The 19,250-nt window shown below is 41.0% G+C and overlaps 1 protein-coding gene across 1 annotated transcript in view; it reads right to left on the bottom strand.

The window, feature by feature from the left end:
- LOC139625020 (vasoactive intestinal polypeptide receptor 2-like) overlaps positions 1–18,557 on the bottom strand; it is a 31,880-nt gene extending 13,323 nt beyond the window's left edge. The window contains exons 1-4 of the mRNA XM_071484545.1: positions 18,085–18,557; positions 11,720–11,819; positions 10,122–10,229; positions 5,095–5,192 (exon numbers count right to left, since the gene is read on the bottom strand). Of these exons, the coding sequence (XP_071340646.1) occupies positions 5,095–5,192; positions 10,122–10,229; positions 11,720–11,819; positions 18,085–18,141 (363 nt within the window). The 5' untranslated portion in view covers positions 18,142–18,557. The remainder of the gene's footprint in view (positions 1–5,094; positions 5,193–10,121; positions 10,230–11,719; positions 11,820–18,084) is intronic.
- Positions 18,558–19,250: the final 693 nt, after the last annotated feature.

The following is a 19,250-nucleotide window of genomic DNA, read 5'->3' as shown; positions in this document are numbered from 1 at the left end:
TCGCTACTTTTGCTCTCTGCAAGTAAAAATCATGATTTTCACATTTCACATGTAGTAATCCGTCTTAAACGCTCTAGAGTTTAGGTTTGTTTTGCAGTTTTGTTACTATGACTTGGATGCTGCGCAGCCTGATGCATCCTCTGTGCCATTAATCCGCCGCTGAAAATAGTCCCCAAAAAATGCAGCATTTTCATATGTTTTTTAATGTTTCTCCAACATTTGTGATTTTTCTAAATATAATAAAACTTGTATCTTTTGGTGGGAATCAGTTCACACACATTTGACTGGGTTTATTTCAAGAACAGGAGAAGTGTGTGTCGTGATTTCTGGGGCAGCGTGGACACAATAATAGCTCCGGATATTCTCTTAAACCTGGACGTTACTCGCTTGTTTAAAGCTCAGTATGAACCAAACGATCCTGGAATGCAGCCGCGACCACAAGCAATAACTGAGCAGGTCAAAAAATAAGCTCCGTGGCATCACACAGGACGCCTGGGGGCGACGGGAAGGCTCAAACACCCACACAGTCAACCATGACTGCGCTGAGAAAACTATGGGACCCACACAGCCACCTGCACCACTCGCAGGGTCGGATATTCAGCTGTGTCATTCTGCTCCATAATCCTCTACAGAGTGAGCTCAAGAGGGGAGGAAGACAAAATCCTCCCGTTCACCTTCATCCTGTGAAGACGCAGATATGGGAACAGACGAAGGCGGATTAGACGGCAGCGAGCGCAGAGACTGAGAACTGAACCCCACAACTCTGCTGGAGGAGCCGAGGGTTTAAGCCAGTGTCTCGCCACAAGTCCACACGAAAGGTACCGAGAGCAGGTCTCTGAGCAGCCAGCTGTTCTCCAGCTGAAACCCCTGCATACACTTAATGACTGTTTTATTCTGTATTTATTGTTAGTAGTTTTTATATTAATAAAAAAAGGTCTTTGGATTAGAGGGACATGTCTCTGTCTCTGGTAGACTGCCAGGGCTTCAGTGCAGGGAACAGGAGACAAAGTAAACAAAGGCAGACAGTGAGATGTTCGAGGTCCTGAAGAGTGAGGAGCTCACAGGCTCGTTTACATGCAGCAAATTTAGCCGACAAACCTTCTGGTTTGTTTCGCAGCTTGTTCAACAAGACGCATGTTCGTGTCACGATATAAACACCAGTGTTGACGATAACCGTGGCATTAACAAAATGAAATGTTCATATTGTGTTTAAGTTTTTGATATTTTGTCTGACTTGGTTTTCCCACAAAAGTGAAAAAAAAATCAAAAACTGGTCTGAAGTTCATCCATCCATCATTACTTCCTCATTGAGAAACCTGGATCAGGCCTTAAGCCCCGCCCACCACCTGCTGGCTCCAGGTGTCCAGGTGAAAGAGCAGAGAGGATGAAGATGTTAGAGGAGGAAACATCAGAGACTCAGCCTCAGTTTGAGCCTCAGTCAGACCCAGACTCAGATGAGGAGTCTGCTGAGACCAGAATCAGAGACTAGCAGACGGATCAGGATGTTTAGCAAAGTTAGCATCTTTTATTTGTTTATGTTGTTTGTTAGCTTGTAACTGACAGTGGCTGACACAGTGTTAATGGTTGTGCTAATGCTAACTCTGTCTCTCTGTACTGACAAGGTTTCAGGTGTATTTAGCCCCGCCCCCCCCCGTCCCCACAAGTTGACAGGATTGGTTCCTTAGGTTCTATGACGTATGAACCCCTGACTGTCTGAACCTGTTTTTATGAGACTGTTGCTGGTTCAAGGTGGAAACACTCAGTCCTGGTGTCGACTGATTATTTCACTCCTGTGGACGTTAACAAGGTTAAAGTGTCTTTAATGATCCACATATGCTAATATGGTGACGGACGATGTTTGTCCTTGTGGATCATTTGTTTATCAGTTCATCTTTTTAAGATAAAAATAAACAAAGTTAAAGATGAATTTGACTGATCTAATAATAATAATCTTGACAATATAATTATAAGTTTTTTCTGTATGACAGTCTTACATAGTGACAGTACTTGGATGAACATTGACAGACTTGGTTTTCTTCTAAATATAGAAGAATACATGAAGATGAGTTAACTGTGTAACAGTGTGTAGCACAACCAGAACAAGTGTGCTACATTTTAGAGACTCTAATTGAGTGATTTATGGGGAACTCTGAATTATTAAGCAGTGGCTGCCACAGACTAAACTCCATTTGCTTCTATTGCACTGGGCTTAAAAATACCTACGTGGCTGGTTATTTTTTCTTTCTGTCATTTTCTGAAACTGACACTTTAAACATGCACTGCTAAAGTCTTCTCACTCATCTGGCTGTGTAAAAGAGAAACACACACATCACATATACACAAACACAGAGGAGCTGCTGAGGGAACAGACAGGTCTCATGGTGGCCTGACCCTGACCTCTTGGTTTATCTCTGTTGCCTATGAGCAGATAAACACGGACAGAGGTGAAAACCCGCTGAGCTGATATGAAATCAGCCTTTTCTCCACCGCAGTGTGAGAGCGCTGATGCATCAGCTGCTAATCTGTTAACTGATTCAAAATCTATCTGCTCAATTAGAGGCTGTGCAACAGGAAGTGGTGACAGATGGACTTTGAAATGTGAGGCTTTGGTTGGAAGTTTTCCTGCACATCTCAGACTGGTTTCTCAAAGGTTAATCAGATTTCTGATTTCCTGAGAAGGTATTTTATCCTCAGCTCAACATGAACTGGCTACTTCTTTCTCTCGCTTCTCACACCTACACATCTGCAGTAAAAGCCACAGTTTTAAAGGACAGGCCCACATTTATTTAAAATCTGTCTGCAGCCATTAAAACATCCTGTCCAACTGTGTTTCCAGTGTAATTGATGGAAAGCGAAAAGTTTATCTGTAGTTATTTTGTGCGTCGGTAAAATCAAGAAGATTTCCTCCAAAGTTAAAGACCTTTTAGCACAAAATGTCCTGTTTGTGTTTTTGTTTTGAGCTGCAGCCGAAGGACAAAAACACACAGTGAGAATTAGGTTTCAAAAAGATCCTTTATGGTCCAGTGTGGACAGGACACACATCTGTACCTGACCAATGTCTATGACTCAGGAAAGCGTCAGAGATCTGGTTTGGGAAACTTGGAGAGGGGGTTGATTTTCCAACTATTTTACTCCCCTGTGTGTATAAACATTGCCAAAAGTATATGGACACAAACATCTGGTGGTGATGAGGCTCACAGTCCAGTTCATCCTAGAGTAAAGGTGTTGGAGGGTTGGGCTCAGGCCAGTTGAGTTATTTTGAGGTTATCCTCCACAGAAGAAAAATGATGCAACATTTCTGAAAGTCAGACAAATGATGTTGCAAATCCACAAGCAGAAAACACTGATGTGTCTCTCTGGAGGAGGATCACAAACAATATGTTGTTTATTTGGGGGCTTGTTAGTTCTTCAGACTAAACTGGGACAAACATTTCTTTACAGAGCTGCTTGGTGCACCAGGGTGTTGTCAAACAAACTGTTGCTCACTATGATCCAGAATAAAATCCTGTGCTCCAGTATTAAGATTTAATTTCAACTGAGCGCAAAGTCAAACAGCCCCTACTCTTACAATTCAGTCTCTGGGAACAGAACAAGTTTAATCTGCTCCATCAATGTTCAGTCTCACTGTTAACGTCCTGTTTTATTTTCACTGGACTTGGAGCTTTGATCAGGGCCACAACCATCAGACTAAAACCACCTAATCTGCACAGCGCACTGACTGAAACTCACTGTGGTCACATCAGCCAGAACTCGCCTGTTGAAAAACTGGGTCTGTGGTTGTTTGCTACCTGCTGCAGAACAAAGCTCTCAAAGTGGGTTACGACAGAGATACGATGCTTTATCGTGTTGACTCCATGGACTGAATATTCTCTGTGATTTTCACTGTTAAGCAGTTTCTCCTCAGCTGGGACACAAAGGAAGCCGGTGTGGTTTTAAAACCCTGAGCGCTTCTGTTTCTTCACCTTCACATTTTCATCTGCAGGTCAAATGTCTGAAATAAGATAAATCAAGCGCCTGTGAATAACACTGATAATCACAAGCAGGTGAACTTACATAATAAACAGCTGAAATTATTTCATCTGTTTTTGTTTGTTTGAGCAAAAAGGCTCAGGAAGATTTTGGTAACACTTTATTTTACAAGACTCATTGTTTTCTAATTGTTTCCGTCAATGGAAAACATTTTTGGTATGAATTTTATGGAAACTGTTCAGTTTTATCAAGTTCACAGTGGCTCAGATGAGCATGTAAAAATGTTTGTAATTAAATGTCAGTGAAAAAAAAAAGTTGAGTTTTCAATCTTCAATTTTGACCTTAGAAACAACAGCTTCAAGTTGCTGATGAAGATCATGTGATAAGACCAAAAGCTCCAGAAAACCTACCACATGGACCTCGAGCTGAGATTGTTTTGTCAAATGAAGAATAAAGTTTCCAGCAATAATAAAGAAATATTTACGCATTTTCCGTCTTTCAAGGAAATTCAAGGAATTCAAAAACTGCTTGGAAATACAATAAAACTTCAGTTGTTTTCCTCAGAGCCTGAAATCATGACGAAGGTACTGACTGTACTATGAGCCTTAGATATTTTCTGCACCAGTGCACAGTTCTTTCCATAAGGAGTTAATGAAGAATTTACAGGAGCTGTAAAATAATATGAATCACTGTCTATGTGTGCGACCCCTCATCACAGCTCAGAGTGATTTTCCCTCCTAATGTCTCAGACTGTCAGAAGAGATAAAACTGTCCCACATTTCAACAACAGAAGCAAAGATTAGAGAAAAAATTTAAAAAATTAATTCAAATTTGTGAACCACAAAGTTTCTTCTCCCCTTTTTCCAGATGTTTCCGACCTGCAGGTTGGAAACCACTGGAATTAAATGGTTATTTTGTAGTAAACTGGTGCATTTCACCACTTGTGTGCTTCTATCAGCTGCAGCATTAGAAATTAAAACAAGCATCAGTCTGCAAACAGCTGCACAGTGGACGTGAAGCAGAGCATCAGGGGTCAGATGATGGGACGCGCACACACACACACACACACACACACACACAGAAACGCAGCAGGGTGAGTGGACTCATCTCTGCAGGTGAACTCACATCGTTGGGTTCACCTGTGTCGTTCGACCAGCAGGCGACGGTGATGACGGGGTAGACGTCCGACCAGCCTCTCTCTGTACAGTTCCTGCTGAGGTTCCCTGAGACACACACACACACACAGAGGAGGTTTACAATTTCAGATATGAAACTTTTGGTTGATTCATTTGTTAAAGTTGAAGCTCAGAGTCATAAATCACTTATTTCCATCAATTCAATTGATCAATTAATAGAATATTCACTGGCTTCAGCTCCTCAGAGGTAAATAAGTTCTGATTTCCTGATGACAGTAAACTCAACATAAACAGAACCAATTTTAACATATTATCACTCTGATACATGATGATGAGTATTTTCACTGTTAAACCAAGTAATTAACCAAGTGATTGTGATGAAATTTGCAAATCAGTTGATGATGAAAATAATAAAATCAAGTGCAGTTTGCCCTGAGGGTGATGCCAGAGATGGAAAAGTCATGTTGTTGATCCTCTGGCAGTTACATCTACATTTATTTATAAAAAGTTTTAACAGTTGTTATTTTAGTAACCTGTGGTAACTAAACGGGAGGAGGGGGTAAAATCCTGGCTACAGCCGCGTGCAACACAATCAAAGGAGCATTGTTTGGTCTAATTTCCATTTATCTGGTGCGATATGTTTCCATGTCAGAATAACAGGAGGTTTTTTCTTCTGCTGACGTGTTGTGAACGCAGCATCAGAGCCGTGACACTAACCTGTCACTGACTCTAAACAATCACTAAACAAACCACACAAACTTATTCAACCAAACCTGCTGTAAAACAACACCACATCAGATTTGTGCGTCGTCGTGTCTCATTGTCGTCATGTCATTTCACTTCACTTCGTGGGAAGTGATGCTGAACTTATCACACGGGAATCTCGATGTAAATAAAGTGGAAGACTCCTGGAGAGGGTCGGCCATGTTGGAGATGCTCGGCTGTTGGCAGCAGATTGTGTTTCTAAACCGTCTCATTGTAAATACACTTGATGTGTTCTCTACAGCGGTGTGTTTGTTAATGAGGCTGTTGGCCGGCTGACAGTCTTCTCCTATAAACTGAGCTCAGCTCGTCTCCAGCTCAGAGCGACCTGACCTGCAGCTGGTACTGAAGGTCAGATACATTACTGCCACATTTACATTATTATTACTTTTTATTTCTATTAGATTCTTCCCTGTGTCTGTCTTCAATGTGTCGACATGTTTAAATAAAGTTTTAAGTGTTTGTCTCAATGATGCCATACTAAACATATATATTTGTGTATTTATGTACATAGCAATCAATCTCCTAAATAACAGATAAGGAGAGACTGGGTATGGTTGCAACAAATCTTATTCCTCCAATCCAATCATGTTAGAGTAACGACAGTCATACTGCACATGCTCAGTTGGACCCTCCCCCCCTCCAGGAAGACAGAAGACAAATTCAAAATCTGCTGCTGTATTTACTGAAAAAAGCTGTTTTGGAGGTATGAAAGTAATTTTTTTCACGAGTTGTATTTTTGTAAAATTGTTTTGACCTTTTATATTAAATAATCAAAACTGATTTAGTTTAAATTATTGCTTTGTTGACATGGTTAGCATGTGTCAAGGCTAGCACAACAAGTTGCAACAAGACAAAACTCATTAAGATTTCTCTGATGAATAATATTAAATAAATAAATAATACTATGAATGATGAATATTTTCAGAAGACTGAAAGCAAAAGTTAATTAGTTACATTTAATGTATTTTAATATGTTGCAACCGTCACTGATCTGTGTTGCGACTGTTGTCAGGGTTGGGATCATCTGTAACATCTGAATTCTTCCATTCAAGTAAATATTGTGAATGATATGTCATATGTGATCATCTTTAGATGATATGGGTGATTTGAAGACAGATGTAAGTTTGGTTGGTCTCTGAGTAACAGGGAAATGCGAAAAGTGTTGCAACCGTCACCTACACCAGAATTAGTGATTGTGTTTTCCACAACAGAAGTATAATTCATCTGTATTGTTAACGTCCATCTATAAGTACAGTATCGACAACTTTATGATAGATGATGTTGTATTTGTGTATTTACTGCACACACAATCGTATTTCTGGTTTTCTCCAACCAAAGAAAACGAGTCAACAGAACTTTCTCACTTTGTCATGAATCACAGATCAAGATCTGAAGTTATCAGGACTCACTCACCTTAGGTTTAGGTTAGGTTAGGTTTCTACAGCCAAACAACTTGTAATTGATATTCATGTCACAGAATATAAGCTGACAGTTTTTTTTTGTTTTTTTTTAATAGCGCAGTTTTCAGTTGTTATTTCTCCTCACAGCAGAGACAGTGTCCACGTTCAGAGGCTGATGTGTTGACAGACGGGAGAGTGATGATAATTAATAGTCACAGTCTCAGTCAGTGACTTTTACTGTTCTGGACTTGTTCTCCTGTGTTGTGCCGATTACGCGCCTCATCCATTAACCAGCCGACCTAATGTGCTCCATCTCTGCGGGGGCAGCAGCGGGAGGTGGGGTGGGTGGATGAACCAGCTGCTGACAGATGCTGCTGCCAAAGGGGGAATAGGCGAGAAAGTCGGCCAGCCCAGACGCTGTCAGCTGCCCGTGAATAATTACTCATTAACAGAAAGAGGCCGACGGAGGAGAGATCAAAACACAGCAACGTAGCGATGGAGAGGGTGGTGATGGAGGAGAGATCAAAACACAGAGATGAGATGGAGGGAAGGTGAGGAGAGGTTGAGGAGGACGATACAAGTGTGTTCACAGCTTTTACATCTGAAGCAGGTTTAGAGTCGTTTCATAATGTTGTCAAACAATAAAATATAAAGTAAAATATATATAAATGTAAACATGTTTCTGCCAAATGAGTTTAAATGAATCACCACAATTTCTCATTACAAAATCATTTTGTTATTTCTTTTCAGGGTCATTTTTTTATTTTCAGTGCTTTTTAAATTCTTGTTCTATAGTTGTTTTTAAAAAACAACAAACTCTTCCTTTGACTTCAGGCTTCAAAAATAAAGACAATATTCTCTGAATATTACAACTTTCTTGTAAAATGACAACTTCACTCTTGTAACATTATGAATATCTTACAAAATTACAGACTTTTTCTCATTTTAACATCATTTTTCTCATAAAATGTACAGCTTATGGCTCATAAAGCTACGCGTTTTTACTGTGGCCTTTACAGTCATACTGTTTCAGCCGTATAAACATAAAGGTTGTTTTATTATGAGTCTGTCTCTGCTCTGTGTGTCTCCTCTTCACAGGTGACACACTGCTCATTCCTTCACATTATTATAATCAACAGGTGGTGGTAACACAACAAGAAACACAACAATGAACCGACAAAAGAAAGAAGAAGAAGAATAAAATCACCAGGAAGTAAACGTGGATGTAAACAATGCAGGTTTCAAATGTGCAAATGTTTTATGAGGAAGAAAATAGATTCTCAACAAAATATGCAGCATCTTGTATTGTAGGATACAGTTACTCTATGTGGAGATAGTCTGGACCAAATTGGCAGTAAATGATGGCCAAACTGTAAATGATGGACATTTACTAAAAAAAAAAAGAATTTGTATCGAAACAAATGTAATGAGAGAAAATGTTCATTGAACCACGAGGCAGGTTATTCTCAGGGAAACTTCACAGTTTTGTTTACAGATATTTTTCAAGCTAAATTTACCAAAGACACTTTTCAGCTGTTACATCACAGTCAAACCATTTGTTGAGCCAAGTTTCATCATTATTTTTGTTAGACACTTAAATAAATCTTTAATCTTTCTAAAATTTTAGCTTCTGTTTCTGAAAAACATTTAAACCTAAAAAGTGAGGGAAAATCAGAGATGAAGACAGGAAACGTGTGAAAGTGAGTGATACACAAACAGAGAGAGACAGAGGACGAGGAAGGTTAAGACGGCAGGGTCAGAGCAGGGGCTGATGGGAGAGGAAAGGGAAGCAGAGAGGTGGAGGGATGAAAGAGCTGGCGGGCTGTAACGTGCACCGACGACCGGACGGAGAGGATCAAAGGCAGAGGTAATCAACGTGATGGATGAAGCACAACCAGTCGACAGAAAGATGAGCGTTCGTGAAATGACCTGTGAAAGGAAGCGACAGGGAAGAAGGAAGCGGCTGGACGAGGTCGAGGGTTCGGACACAGACTCAGCCGGTTCAGTCCAGGACAGCGCGTCAGGCTGAACTGAAGAAACAAATACACACTAACTGGACACTATACAGGCAAACACAACGTTAAGGTCTTTAGATGAAAACTTCTGTCACTATATTTTACTTTATTGTTGATTGAAAGAAATTGAATTAAATAAATATTGAAAAACTAGAACATAAACTTTTATTACCGTCTCTGATTAATTCATTCATTTAGTTTTTGTGTCTAATCATCTTATTGCAAAGTATAAAAATTACATTTGATTGATTAGTTTTTTGACCATTTTAGACCTATATTGGACAAGGTGGTAGAAGAGAGAGACAGATCAATTTGACTGATTGATTGATTTGAAAACAGACTGTTAATCATCATGAGTACTTCAGTAACCACCCAGTGACCAGCAGGGTATCAGTCATCCACGTTATATAAATTTTTTATTTGCAAACGCGTCTTTTTCTGCCACCAACATGTTTACCTGAGTTTAACTGAACCTTTAAAACTGTGGCGGTAAAGTTAGAGGAGGACTCTGTAGTGACTTCGTTTACATTAATGTCAGTTCAGTTATAATGTTTTGGGTTTTTTTTGTCAGTTCCACTTCTGTCCAGATGTTGGCTGTGATGCATTTTTGCAGTTTGACAAAAAAATAAGATGATGAAGATGAGATTTATTTATTTTATTTCACTGTCGATGGAAGTCTCTACTAAAACCCACAGAGCCCTGCTGCTGGTCTGACCTAGTCCAGCACTGGGAAACGCAAGAACCAGCCAATCACGTACTCACTCCTCAGACACCTCAAATGTGTGTGTGTGTGTGTGTGTGTGTGTGTGTGTGTGTGTGTGTGACTTGAAACTCACCATTTTTTCCTAAAAGTCGCATTAGGGGGGAGGGGCATGGGAGGGTCATCACCTCGCCGACTGCCGTGTTCTGCCAACATGACGCGTGGTTCCACTCGCCATGACATCCTGAAAACAAACACACACACACAAAAGTTTGCTTGGTTATCTTTGTGAGGACATTACACTGACTTCCATTAAGTGTAGACAGTCTGACCCAAACCCAAACCAGGACCTCAGACATGATGTTGTGCCTTATTAGGCTTTAGTCCCCGTGAGGACCACTGGTCCCCACAAGGCTGGTGTTTATACTGGGACACACGCATACGTTCTGTTTTCTCTAAAAGGTTGTGTGTGTTTAAATGTTTCGCCACTGTGATAATTAAAAAGCGTTTTTATCTGTGTGGTTTGCAGCTTGTGGACTGTGGGTTCTTTCTCACGCCTGTGTGTGTGTGTGTGTGTGTGTGTGTGTGTGTTATTTTATCTGTGTGTTAAACTCACAGAAACTGTATCTTGGAGGACAAACCACCAGCAGGTCAGATATGTGACGCAGTGTTGTATTTCAAATGTTGATTTCCAGTGTTAGAAAACAGCTCAGTCCCTTTTAGCTTTAAAACCTCACAACATGTAGAAAATTAAAACTTCAGGTTCAGATTATTTCAGGCTTTTCACCACAGAACTGTTATCTCATCGTTTTTCTAGTGAAATATCTTTCAGTAGAATTTAAATCATCATTTAAAGATGCAAACGTGCAGAACGTCCACAATTTTAATCAAGATAAGACAAAACTGGAGCAGATGTGTGCTGGAAAAAATATGTCTGATATGATTGATTAGAGCTGAGACGATTATTTAATGAACAGAATATGAATTACTGTAGATAAGTAACTATTGATAACTGTTCATTCAGACAAAACAAGACGTGAGAACATCTCTATCCTCTGACATTTTATAGACTGTAAACAGCTTATTTATTTATGAAGAACAATAAATATTTGGCAGGTTAATCAATATTGAAAATAACAGTTCTAAAACAAATCTACTACACAAATCTAAAGGAAAAACTTTAGATCTCAATACTCTGTACACACTCCCCTAAATCTTAAATCACAAAATTAAGAATAGATCACTATAATAAAACTTAATTTAAAGTCTAAAAAAGTCACATGATATCAGACTGAGCAGCAGAAACAACATTTACAACTTCATTTTGGTGTTTTCAAGAGTACATTTTAGCTGTTTCATCGCTTAACGTAATCTTCATTTTATTCTTAGGGTGAAAAACAGGTAAGTTTAAGGTGATAAATTCAGACACTAAACGTAGAAACTCCAGAGTGTCAAGATCTTTGTTTGATGTTTGATTTATCGTCCATCTGCAGCAGAGAAACGAGCAGCTAAACAGGAAGTTCAGAGCACTAATTTATACTGTGTGTATGTGTGTGTGTGTGTGTGTGTGTGTGTGCACTTCCTGTGCTCCTAACGACTCTGGAGTACTTGGCCTGAGAGGTAAATAAATGATTGATAGGGAGTGTGTTGCAACACAGGTTGAAACAGCGTCCAGCCACACCTTCCTCTTCACATAACTGACCTCAGTCAGCACACACACACACACACACACACCTGTGCTGGGGGGCGTCTGCTGCTGCAGCTGTGTGCGACACTCTCTCTCGACTCGCTGCATCTCCCAGTGGAACTGGCAGTTGGGAAACTTTCCATCAACCTGTCGGAACCAGAGGAAATAAATATTATGAATATTATCTCCAACTTGAACAAACCTCCTGCGTCAGTCAGGGCTTCAGCGTCTGGCTCTCCCCGTCTCGAGATAAACGCCGTTGTTTGATAATCGTGCCTCAGTTTTCTGGACTGAAGTTCATTTCTCTGGAATCTGCTCACTTCCTGCTGCAGTCTGAGGATTTTAGATAAGTTACCTGAAAACACAAAGAGATCATTCACTGCTGTTTAACAGTGTCCAGGCTTTAGAACTGATTATGTACACGTATGTCTATACTATGGCCTCACTTGTCTCTACTGTATATGCAAATGGAGTCAATGTTATGAGAGAAGAAGGTGGTTTAGTGTGTTTATAATACTAATGGTGTATTAAAGTTCTACACAGTAGCAGTGTCCTGCTAAAGGTCCAAAATAAAAGTGTCAAATGGAAAATGACAAAGAGAATAAAGATCAGTTCATATTTTTAATTTCAGGGAATAAACCCAAAGAAATGACAGAACTTTTTTTCCACAAGATTTGAACATTTCTACAAATGTTGACGTTGACACCATCATCAGTTTTTTACTTTATTGTCAATAAGTTACATCACTAACTAGGTTCATACTAAATAAATGAATAATAACCCCCAACATATCAAATCTAGACAGTGAAATATAATGTAAATTGTAATAGAAATTACTCATATTATATTTACTTCAATTATCTAATTGTATATAATTGTAAATTCCAGTCAGCAGTTACAGATCTGGAACACCAGAAGAAAATGTATATGTTCTTACACTAATGCACACTTAGTATACAAATCTATATGAATATGTACATTCAATAATCTACATTTTAACCAACTTTTACCCCCAAAAAAAAAAATCCAAGGTTTTCTAAAGAGGAGCTGATGAATTGAACTTTTGCATTATTAATGATTTTGCATTTGTACAAAATAAAAAACCTTCAGCAAACATTCAGTGCGGGTTAACAGGGAGGGTTCAGACCCAGATCAACAAAATGGCGAAAAAACCTCTGATCACAAAAACGTTCAAATACGTTTCCAGACTCCAGGTTAACAGACACTGATGTAAACTCCAGGCCTGACTTCAGGTATCTGACAGCCAGATACAGGCCGGATCTGAGCCGGCCGTGCCAACACTGAGCCTTAACTCGCTCAACTCTGCTTCAAAAAAAAAAAAAGAAGAAGCAGAAAAACAAGCTTCTGATGGTGCTGCTGATAAAGCAGATATTTATAGCTGTGCTACATCTTTTTAATTGGCTTTGCCTCGTTGTTGAGGACCGTACCAGCTCTGCTGCCGAGCGTCAAACCTGCAAACCGAGCTGCTGATAAATGATAACGTTTCCCACCGTCAGCCCAGTGCCGGTGTGTGCGTGTGCTGTGGTACAGCTGACGGTTACCAAGGACACACACTCAAACAGAGTGTACACAAAGGGCAGCATGAACAACCTACACAAAGAGGAACACACTCAAACAAAATGAGTCCATGTGTCAACTTGACTTCATTGATATACTGAGAGTGTGTGTGTGCTGGGAGGTCTGTTTACACGGAGATATACCGTCGCTCTCAGCACCGATTCAGACCTGTCAGTGTGTTTATACCCTTGGTCTCTCACACACACACACACACACTTCCTTACTTCCTGCTGAGACTCGTCCCTACACTGATCCAACGTTTTCGGCCAAACAGTCGATCATCACGTTAAAAAAAAAGAAAATCAAACATCACCTCACTCCTGTCTTCAGCTGACCCAGGACAGAAGAAAACAGTGTTTTTCTAAACAACACCTTCACACCTGTGGACGCTGGACATCTCACAGACAACTGCAGCTAAATATTTTTTTTACTGTCAGCAAAAGACCAAAACCAACATAACCCATCTCTAACACTTTCTGACTTATCCTCTGTCTGCGGCTCTCAGCTACGAGCCCATTGGTTCACACTGAAGACTTTAAAAAAACACCTCACATATAAACATTTTCATTTTTAATCAGGTTCTGTTATTTAAACTGTAGCTTTTATCAAACAAACAGGAGAAACTGGTGCATTTGTAGGGGACTATTTTCAGCGGCGGATTAATCCACGTTTGGCTCTGTGGTGAGTATTTGGGGCAGCAGGACGGTGTGTGTGTGAGACTGAGTCAAAATAAACCAGAGTGTGTGTGTTCATGTGCAATAGTGTGACTCACTGATGTGTTTTTAATAGTTTTTGGACTCAGTGGAGCTCAATGACTCAGAGGGATTCGACATATCAGGATTTTTTTCAGGATCTTTGCTGGTTTTAGAAAAAAAATAGAATAAAATCAAACCTGTTTTTTAAAGTTTAACCCTGTCTACTGCTGTTTATTAAAGTTTATAATAAATTAATTACATTTTTGGCCACTTGAAGACAAAGGAAACAAGTTGCGAGGACGAGTTTGTTGACAAAACGCTGCTTATTTATCATCTGGTGTTTGTGCCTCAGTTCCCAGCTGAGAACTGGTGATGATTATCTCTGTGTTACTGACATCTTCATTTATTTCATGAAAAAAACATAGAGATCATCTGAGTCAAACGCTTACTGGGAAACTGTGCTGGTCATGTGGTGCGTAGGCGTGAAACATCGATATCTGAAGCTTTAATAACAAAACAGACAACAAATAACACAAAGGAGCGAATCTGCTTCTTATCTATAAAACAGAAAAAGTGACGCTTTGAAGAAGTGAACTGATTTTTCTGACGTTTTATTTCTGGATGACTCATTCGTCTGAGTCTGAGGAGAAAACAGAAGAAACATGAGACTTCTGCTCCCAGTCTGCAGCCGTTCGGCTTCATCACACTTTGATTTTGCGACAGGAGCTGTTTGATGAACATTTGATCCTGGAGTGTTTTGGGAGAAACACGGTTGAGTGGAAACTATAAATATAAACTCCCTGTGTTTGGTTTTCTGCGCTGACATTTGGCCGAGCAGATGATAAATGTGAACGTTCATTTCACTGCAAAGAATCTGGCTCAGTTTGACACCAAATTAAAACTTTTCATTAGTTAAACTTCAGCGGGATTCGGACAACGTGAGCTGCAGGTGCTCCTCACGGGGGCGCCGCCGCCCTCACGAGAAAATCTCACTTCACGTTTTCCCTGTTTCCAGTTTCTGCTTCTCAAAACAAAAACCTATAAACAGAAAGCAGCAGAGGCCAAAGGATAAACCGTTTGACCTTATTTAATCCTCCGCCGTCAAACAAACAACATAATCTCTGTCATCTAATGAGCTGCAACACACACAAATACACACAGAAACACACAGATCCATTACGAGGCAGAGGATTAAATGTTCTCAATTAAACTAAACAAAAGACTGTTTTTAGTTTCCAGCTTGTAATCCTGGACCTGGTCTGACCTCGACTCCAGACCTCGTCCACAAACCACAGATCAGACCGGTTCTGCTCAGTGACAGTTTGTCTCGGTCAAACACAGTCTGGATGCATGATCCTACATTTATTTTACATTCAGTTCAGATCCTGCTTGTGTTTAAACAGTGCTGCTCTTCATGGTGGAGTTTTTCTTTTTTATTAATTATGCAAGAAATCGACATGATCCATCATTTTGTACAGGAAATAACTCAAAGTCGTCATCTTAACTGGAAAAAAATAAAATGTAAAATCTGAAACTGTCCATCTTAAATCCCTTCTCCCACATATTTGAGCAGGAATTTTTCTTACAAATTATGACATTTTAAAATGTATTTCACACCAGTCACACAGGAGAACACATAATCTGTGATGAGGAGAAATCGGGATCTTCACAAATGAGTTTTTCACGTTGTTAAAGTGTGAGCTCTGTCTATCGGCGAGGAACCCCCCCCTCCCCTCCCCCTGCCCGGCCTGGTGTTGTGAAACAGACTGAGCGCTGCAGAGGAAGCTGATTCCAACACACCCGGTAAACATTGATTTTGTGGTCTGCAGGTCAAAAGACGTCTAGACGTTCAGGTTAAAACTGGGTTAAACAAAAAAAAAAGAGTCTTGTTTACATTTCACAGCACTTCAGTGATCATATTTCAACATGCAGACGCTGCTGGAACATGTTAAAGTCTAAAAAATTGTCTCTTTTCTACCAGAAGAAACACGTTTCCTTCAGCCTGAAATTCATGTCTCTTGCAGAACAGAAGCAGCAGGTGAATGAAGGACTGATTTGTGCATCCATACGACCATCATGCAGAGAGCCTCTCAGTTAGGAAGTAAACTGCCAGTTTGACAGTAGCCTCCTGGTGATTCCTCTCACTAAGATGTGATTAAAGTAGTTACGTGACTTTTCTTTGTCACTTTTGTGTGGTGAACTACTGAAACTACAAACGGCTTTGGGCCATGAAAGGCAGGAAATGATACTGAATACTTATTGTTACTTCTCTACTATAACTGAAGCCCCTTTGACTGACTCTGGCTGCTGCGTCCAGGCCTTTGTTTGGTGCACATGCAAAAGCTGAGGACGAGTGTTGCTCAGTGGTCACAGAGCGACAGCATCATCATGGATAAACCTCCTGAGGAAGAGTCCCCGCGTCCATACTTCATGTTATTAACAGCTTCTCTACAAAGTTAAGTTTTCCACAGACATCGTGAGTAAATGTTCACTGGAAACCAGTTCATGTACATAAGAGTCATTTTCATCAGCTGAACTCATGACACGAAGCTGCAGAGAGCGACGACTGAGCTGCAGCGTTTCCACGACTCCAGCAGATAAACTTGCCTCCTCTGAGCCTCCACACACAACGAGATGAAGAGACTGAACCTCATCCTCATCCTCACTCCTCCTCTCTGCGTCACAGAGGAGCCTGGTCCCTCAGCACGTCGTCTCCCTGCTGCTCCAGTTCAACAGGTGGTTCTGCAGAGTCGCCTCCTGCTGCAGCTTCAACGAGCAAAACGAGCAGACTGAAACAGCAGCTGATCACAGCTGCTGTTTCAGTCTGCTCGAAGGTCAGGTGACCGACTCACTGACGCTTTGTCACGGCTGTGGTGTTTCCGCATCGTGAACATCTGTTTCAATATTCTTATGTTCCTCTTTTCTTTTTATTCTGTGTCAGCAGAGCAGAGTATCTACTGTCCTGTTTCTGCAGCTTCCTGATATCAGCACACACACACACACACACACACACACACACACACACACACACACACAGCAGGACTCTGCTCCCCAGTCAGATCAATAGAGGAAGCAGTCATTAACCTTTAGTAGCTGTAACACACACACACACACACACACACAGCAGGACTCTGCTCCCCAGTCAGATCAATAGAGGAAGCAGTCATTAACCTTTAGTAGCTGTAACACACACACACACACACACACACACACACACACACACACACACACACACACACACACTTTTTTTGTGGCTGCAGAACCACTGAGAGAAAAAGTCTGTTTGCAAAAAAATTACAATTAGTTTTTCCAGCTCAAACTTTTCAGTAAAAAACGAAACTTTGGGCTGAGAAAAGACGTCTCCCGCACAGCTGTGAAGAGTCAACTTCGTCAACGCTTCCTCTGAACTGAGCCACTTTTTCTCTCTCTTCAGTGCATTTTTGCAGCACTGACGTCACCTGAATTAAACTGGGAGTAAGACGTCCACTTGACTTATCTGCTGTTGCATCCAAACCCACTACAGAGCACTCCTGGAGTTTTTTTTTAGCTTCTCTCAAACATTATAATAACTTATATGAACTAAGTGATGGTCCAGGCTGCAGCTTCTAAATTTAGAGCCGAGGGTGATGTGTGAATATTAAAAATTAACCAGCAGCAGCAGCAGCAGCAAGAAAGTGAATCTATAATTAATGTTTTCACACATTTGGACAATAAAGAACAGGCAGCAGCTAAATGAAGCTGCAGCAGAGGTTAAAGTTCATCTTTGAGAAGATGCTACTGAAATCTGAGAAATTCAGACTAAGACAAAAAAAAAAGAAACCCTGTGGAAATACATTTTTAAAAAGGCACAAATACAAACGTCTCAGGAGGAATATTTACTAAACTGAACATAAATCGAGCAGGATATGTCCCTGTAAACTCACTGTGTGACTGTGTTGGGAATATTGAGGCCATTTTATCCTATAAATGACTCATTTAGTGCCACAGGAGAGAAGCATGCTGGGAAACACTGAAGGAATGTCACAGGAATAGTTTAAAACACCTTTGAAAAAAAAAACCCAAATGCACCTTTAATTTGAAAGAATACGCATCAGTCTAACAAAATAAAAGCTGGCGGTGATAACAAGTGAGGGACTGACCGTGTGGATGAGGCTGCAGCCGAGCAGGAGCACAACAAGCCGGTGCGTAAAGGACATGGTGGCATCTCATCCCGCGGAGGGTTAGACCCACCTGAGCAGCCCGCCGCTCATCGGTGCGTAAAACCGCCGCCTCCGGGTCCGGGTTGGTTTTGGCGCAGCTTTACGCACGGCGGGTGTCCCGGTCTGTGTGGGTCAGCTAATCAGCCTCGCTCTGGGTCTCAACCTCCTTCTACGGCTGAAGGCTCCAGTCAAACATTTCTCTTCCCGGGCGGAGAAGAAGAAGCTGGAGTGACACCTGAAGCAGACCGAGCCGCAGTGAGGCGGGGGGCCGGGTCACTCCCTGTCAAATCAGTGCGCGTCCCCGACACACGTGTCCCTCAGGAGGAGGACACCCCGGACTGATGCGCGCTCCCGCCACCGGGACCTGAAGGCGCTTCCTGAGATCCCGCTGCGGTGTGGAGCTGAAACAGCAGCGACCTCTTGTGGCTGCTGCCTGTGAAATAACCTGTCACCAACTTTAACATTGAAAGGTTCCACATTTCAACTTCTCCTGTGTTTCATCTGAAGTGCTGATCTCCATCAGAAGATATGTTTGTGGTTTAAAGAACCAAAAACCATCTCAGTGTCGTTTTACATCTCCTCTCTCAGGCTGTGAGCCAATCAGATGAGAGTTTAGTGAGGGGTGTTTGGAGAAGATGAAGGGACGGAGGATAGAGGGAGAGGAAGAAGCTCTCATCCACCAGCTGAAACCCACAGATCATAAATCCATAAAAACCTGAGCCGAATCAGGCGGGAAAGGTTTTACTGCAGTTACAGATCAGACAGAAACAGAAAGAGCGAGACAGAAAAAAAGAGGGAAAAGAAGGAAAGTGGTTTGTATCTGTATGTAAAGAGCTCAGTGTTTGAAGACAGTTTTATTGTGTTTGTCTCAGTCCACCTGTTTCTGTTTTATGAGCTGCATCCCTGTACATGTTGTTTACATGTAGAAACTTGTCCTTGCACATCCTCTGTTCACAGTTCAAACACCAGCAGAGAGAGGAAGTAAAACTGGGAGAGGGAGGGAAGAAGAGGAGCAGCACCATGAGTGTGAGGAACATTAGTCAAACTTTAAAATATTCATTTTTCTTTAAGACAGAAGATTTTCTAATTCATCAAATGAAACTGTT

Source organism: Trachinotus anak, unplaced genomic scaffold (assembly GCF_046630095.1).
Source record: "Trachinotus anak isolate AG129_WGS33_773 ecotype Australia unplaced genomic scaffold, CSIRO_AGI_Tana_v1 ptg000009l, whole genome shotgun sequence".
Taxonomy (NCBI): Eukaryota; Metazoa; Chordata; class Actinopteri; order Carangiformes; family Carangidae; genus Trachinotus; species Trachinotus anak.
The sequence above is the reverse complement of the archived record's forward strand: the minus strand, read 5'-3'. Positions and strand labels throughout refer to the sequence as shown.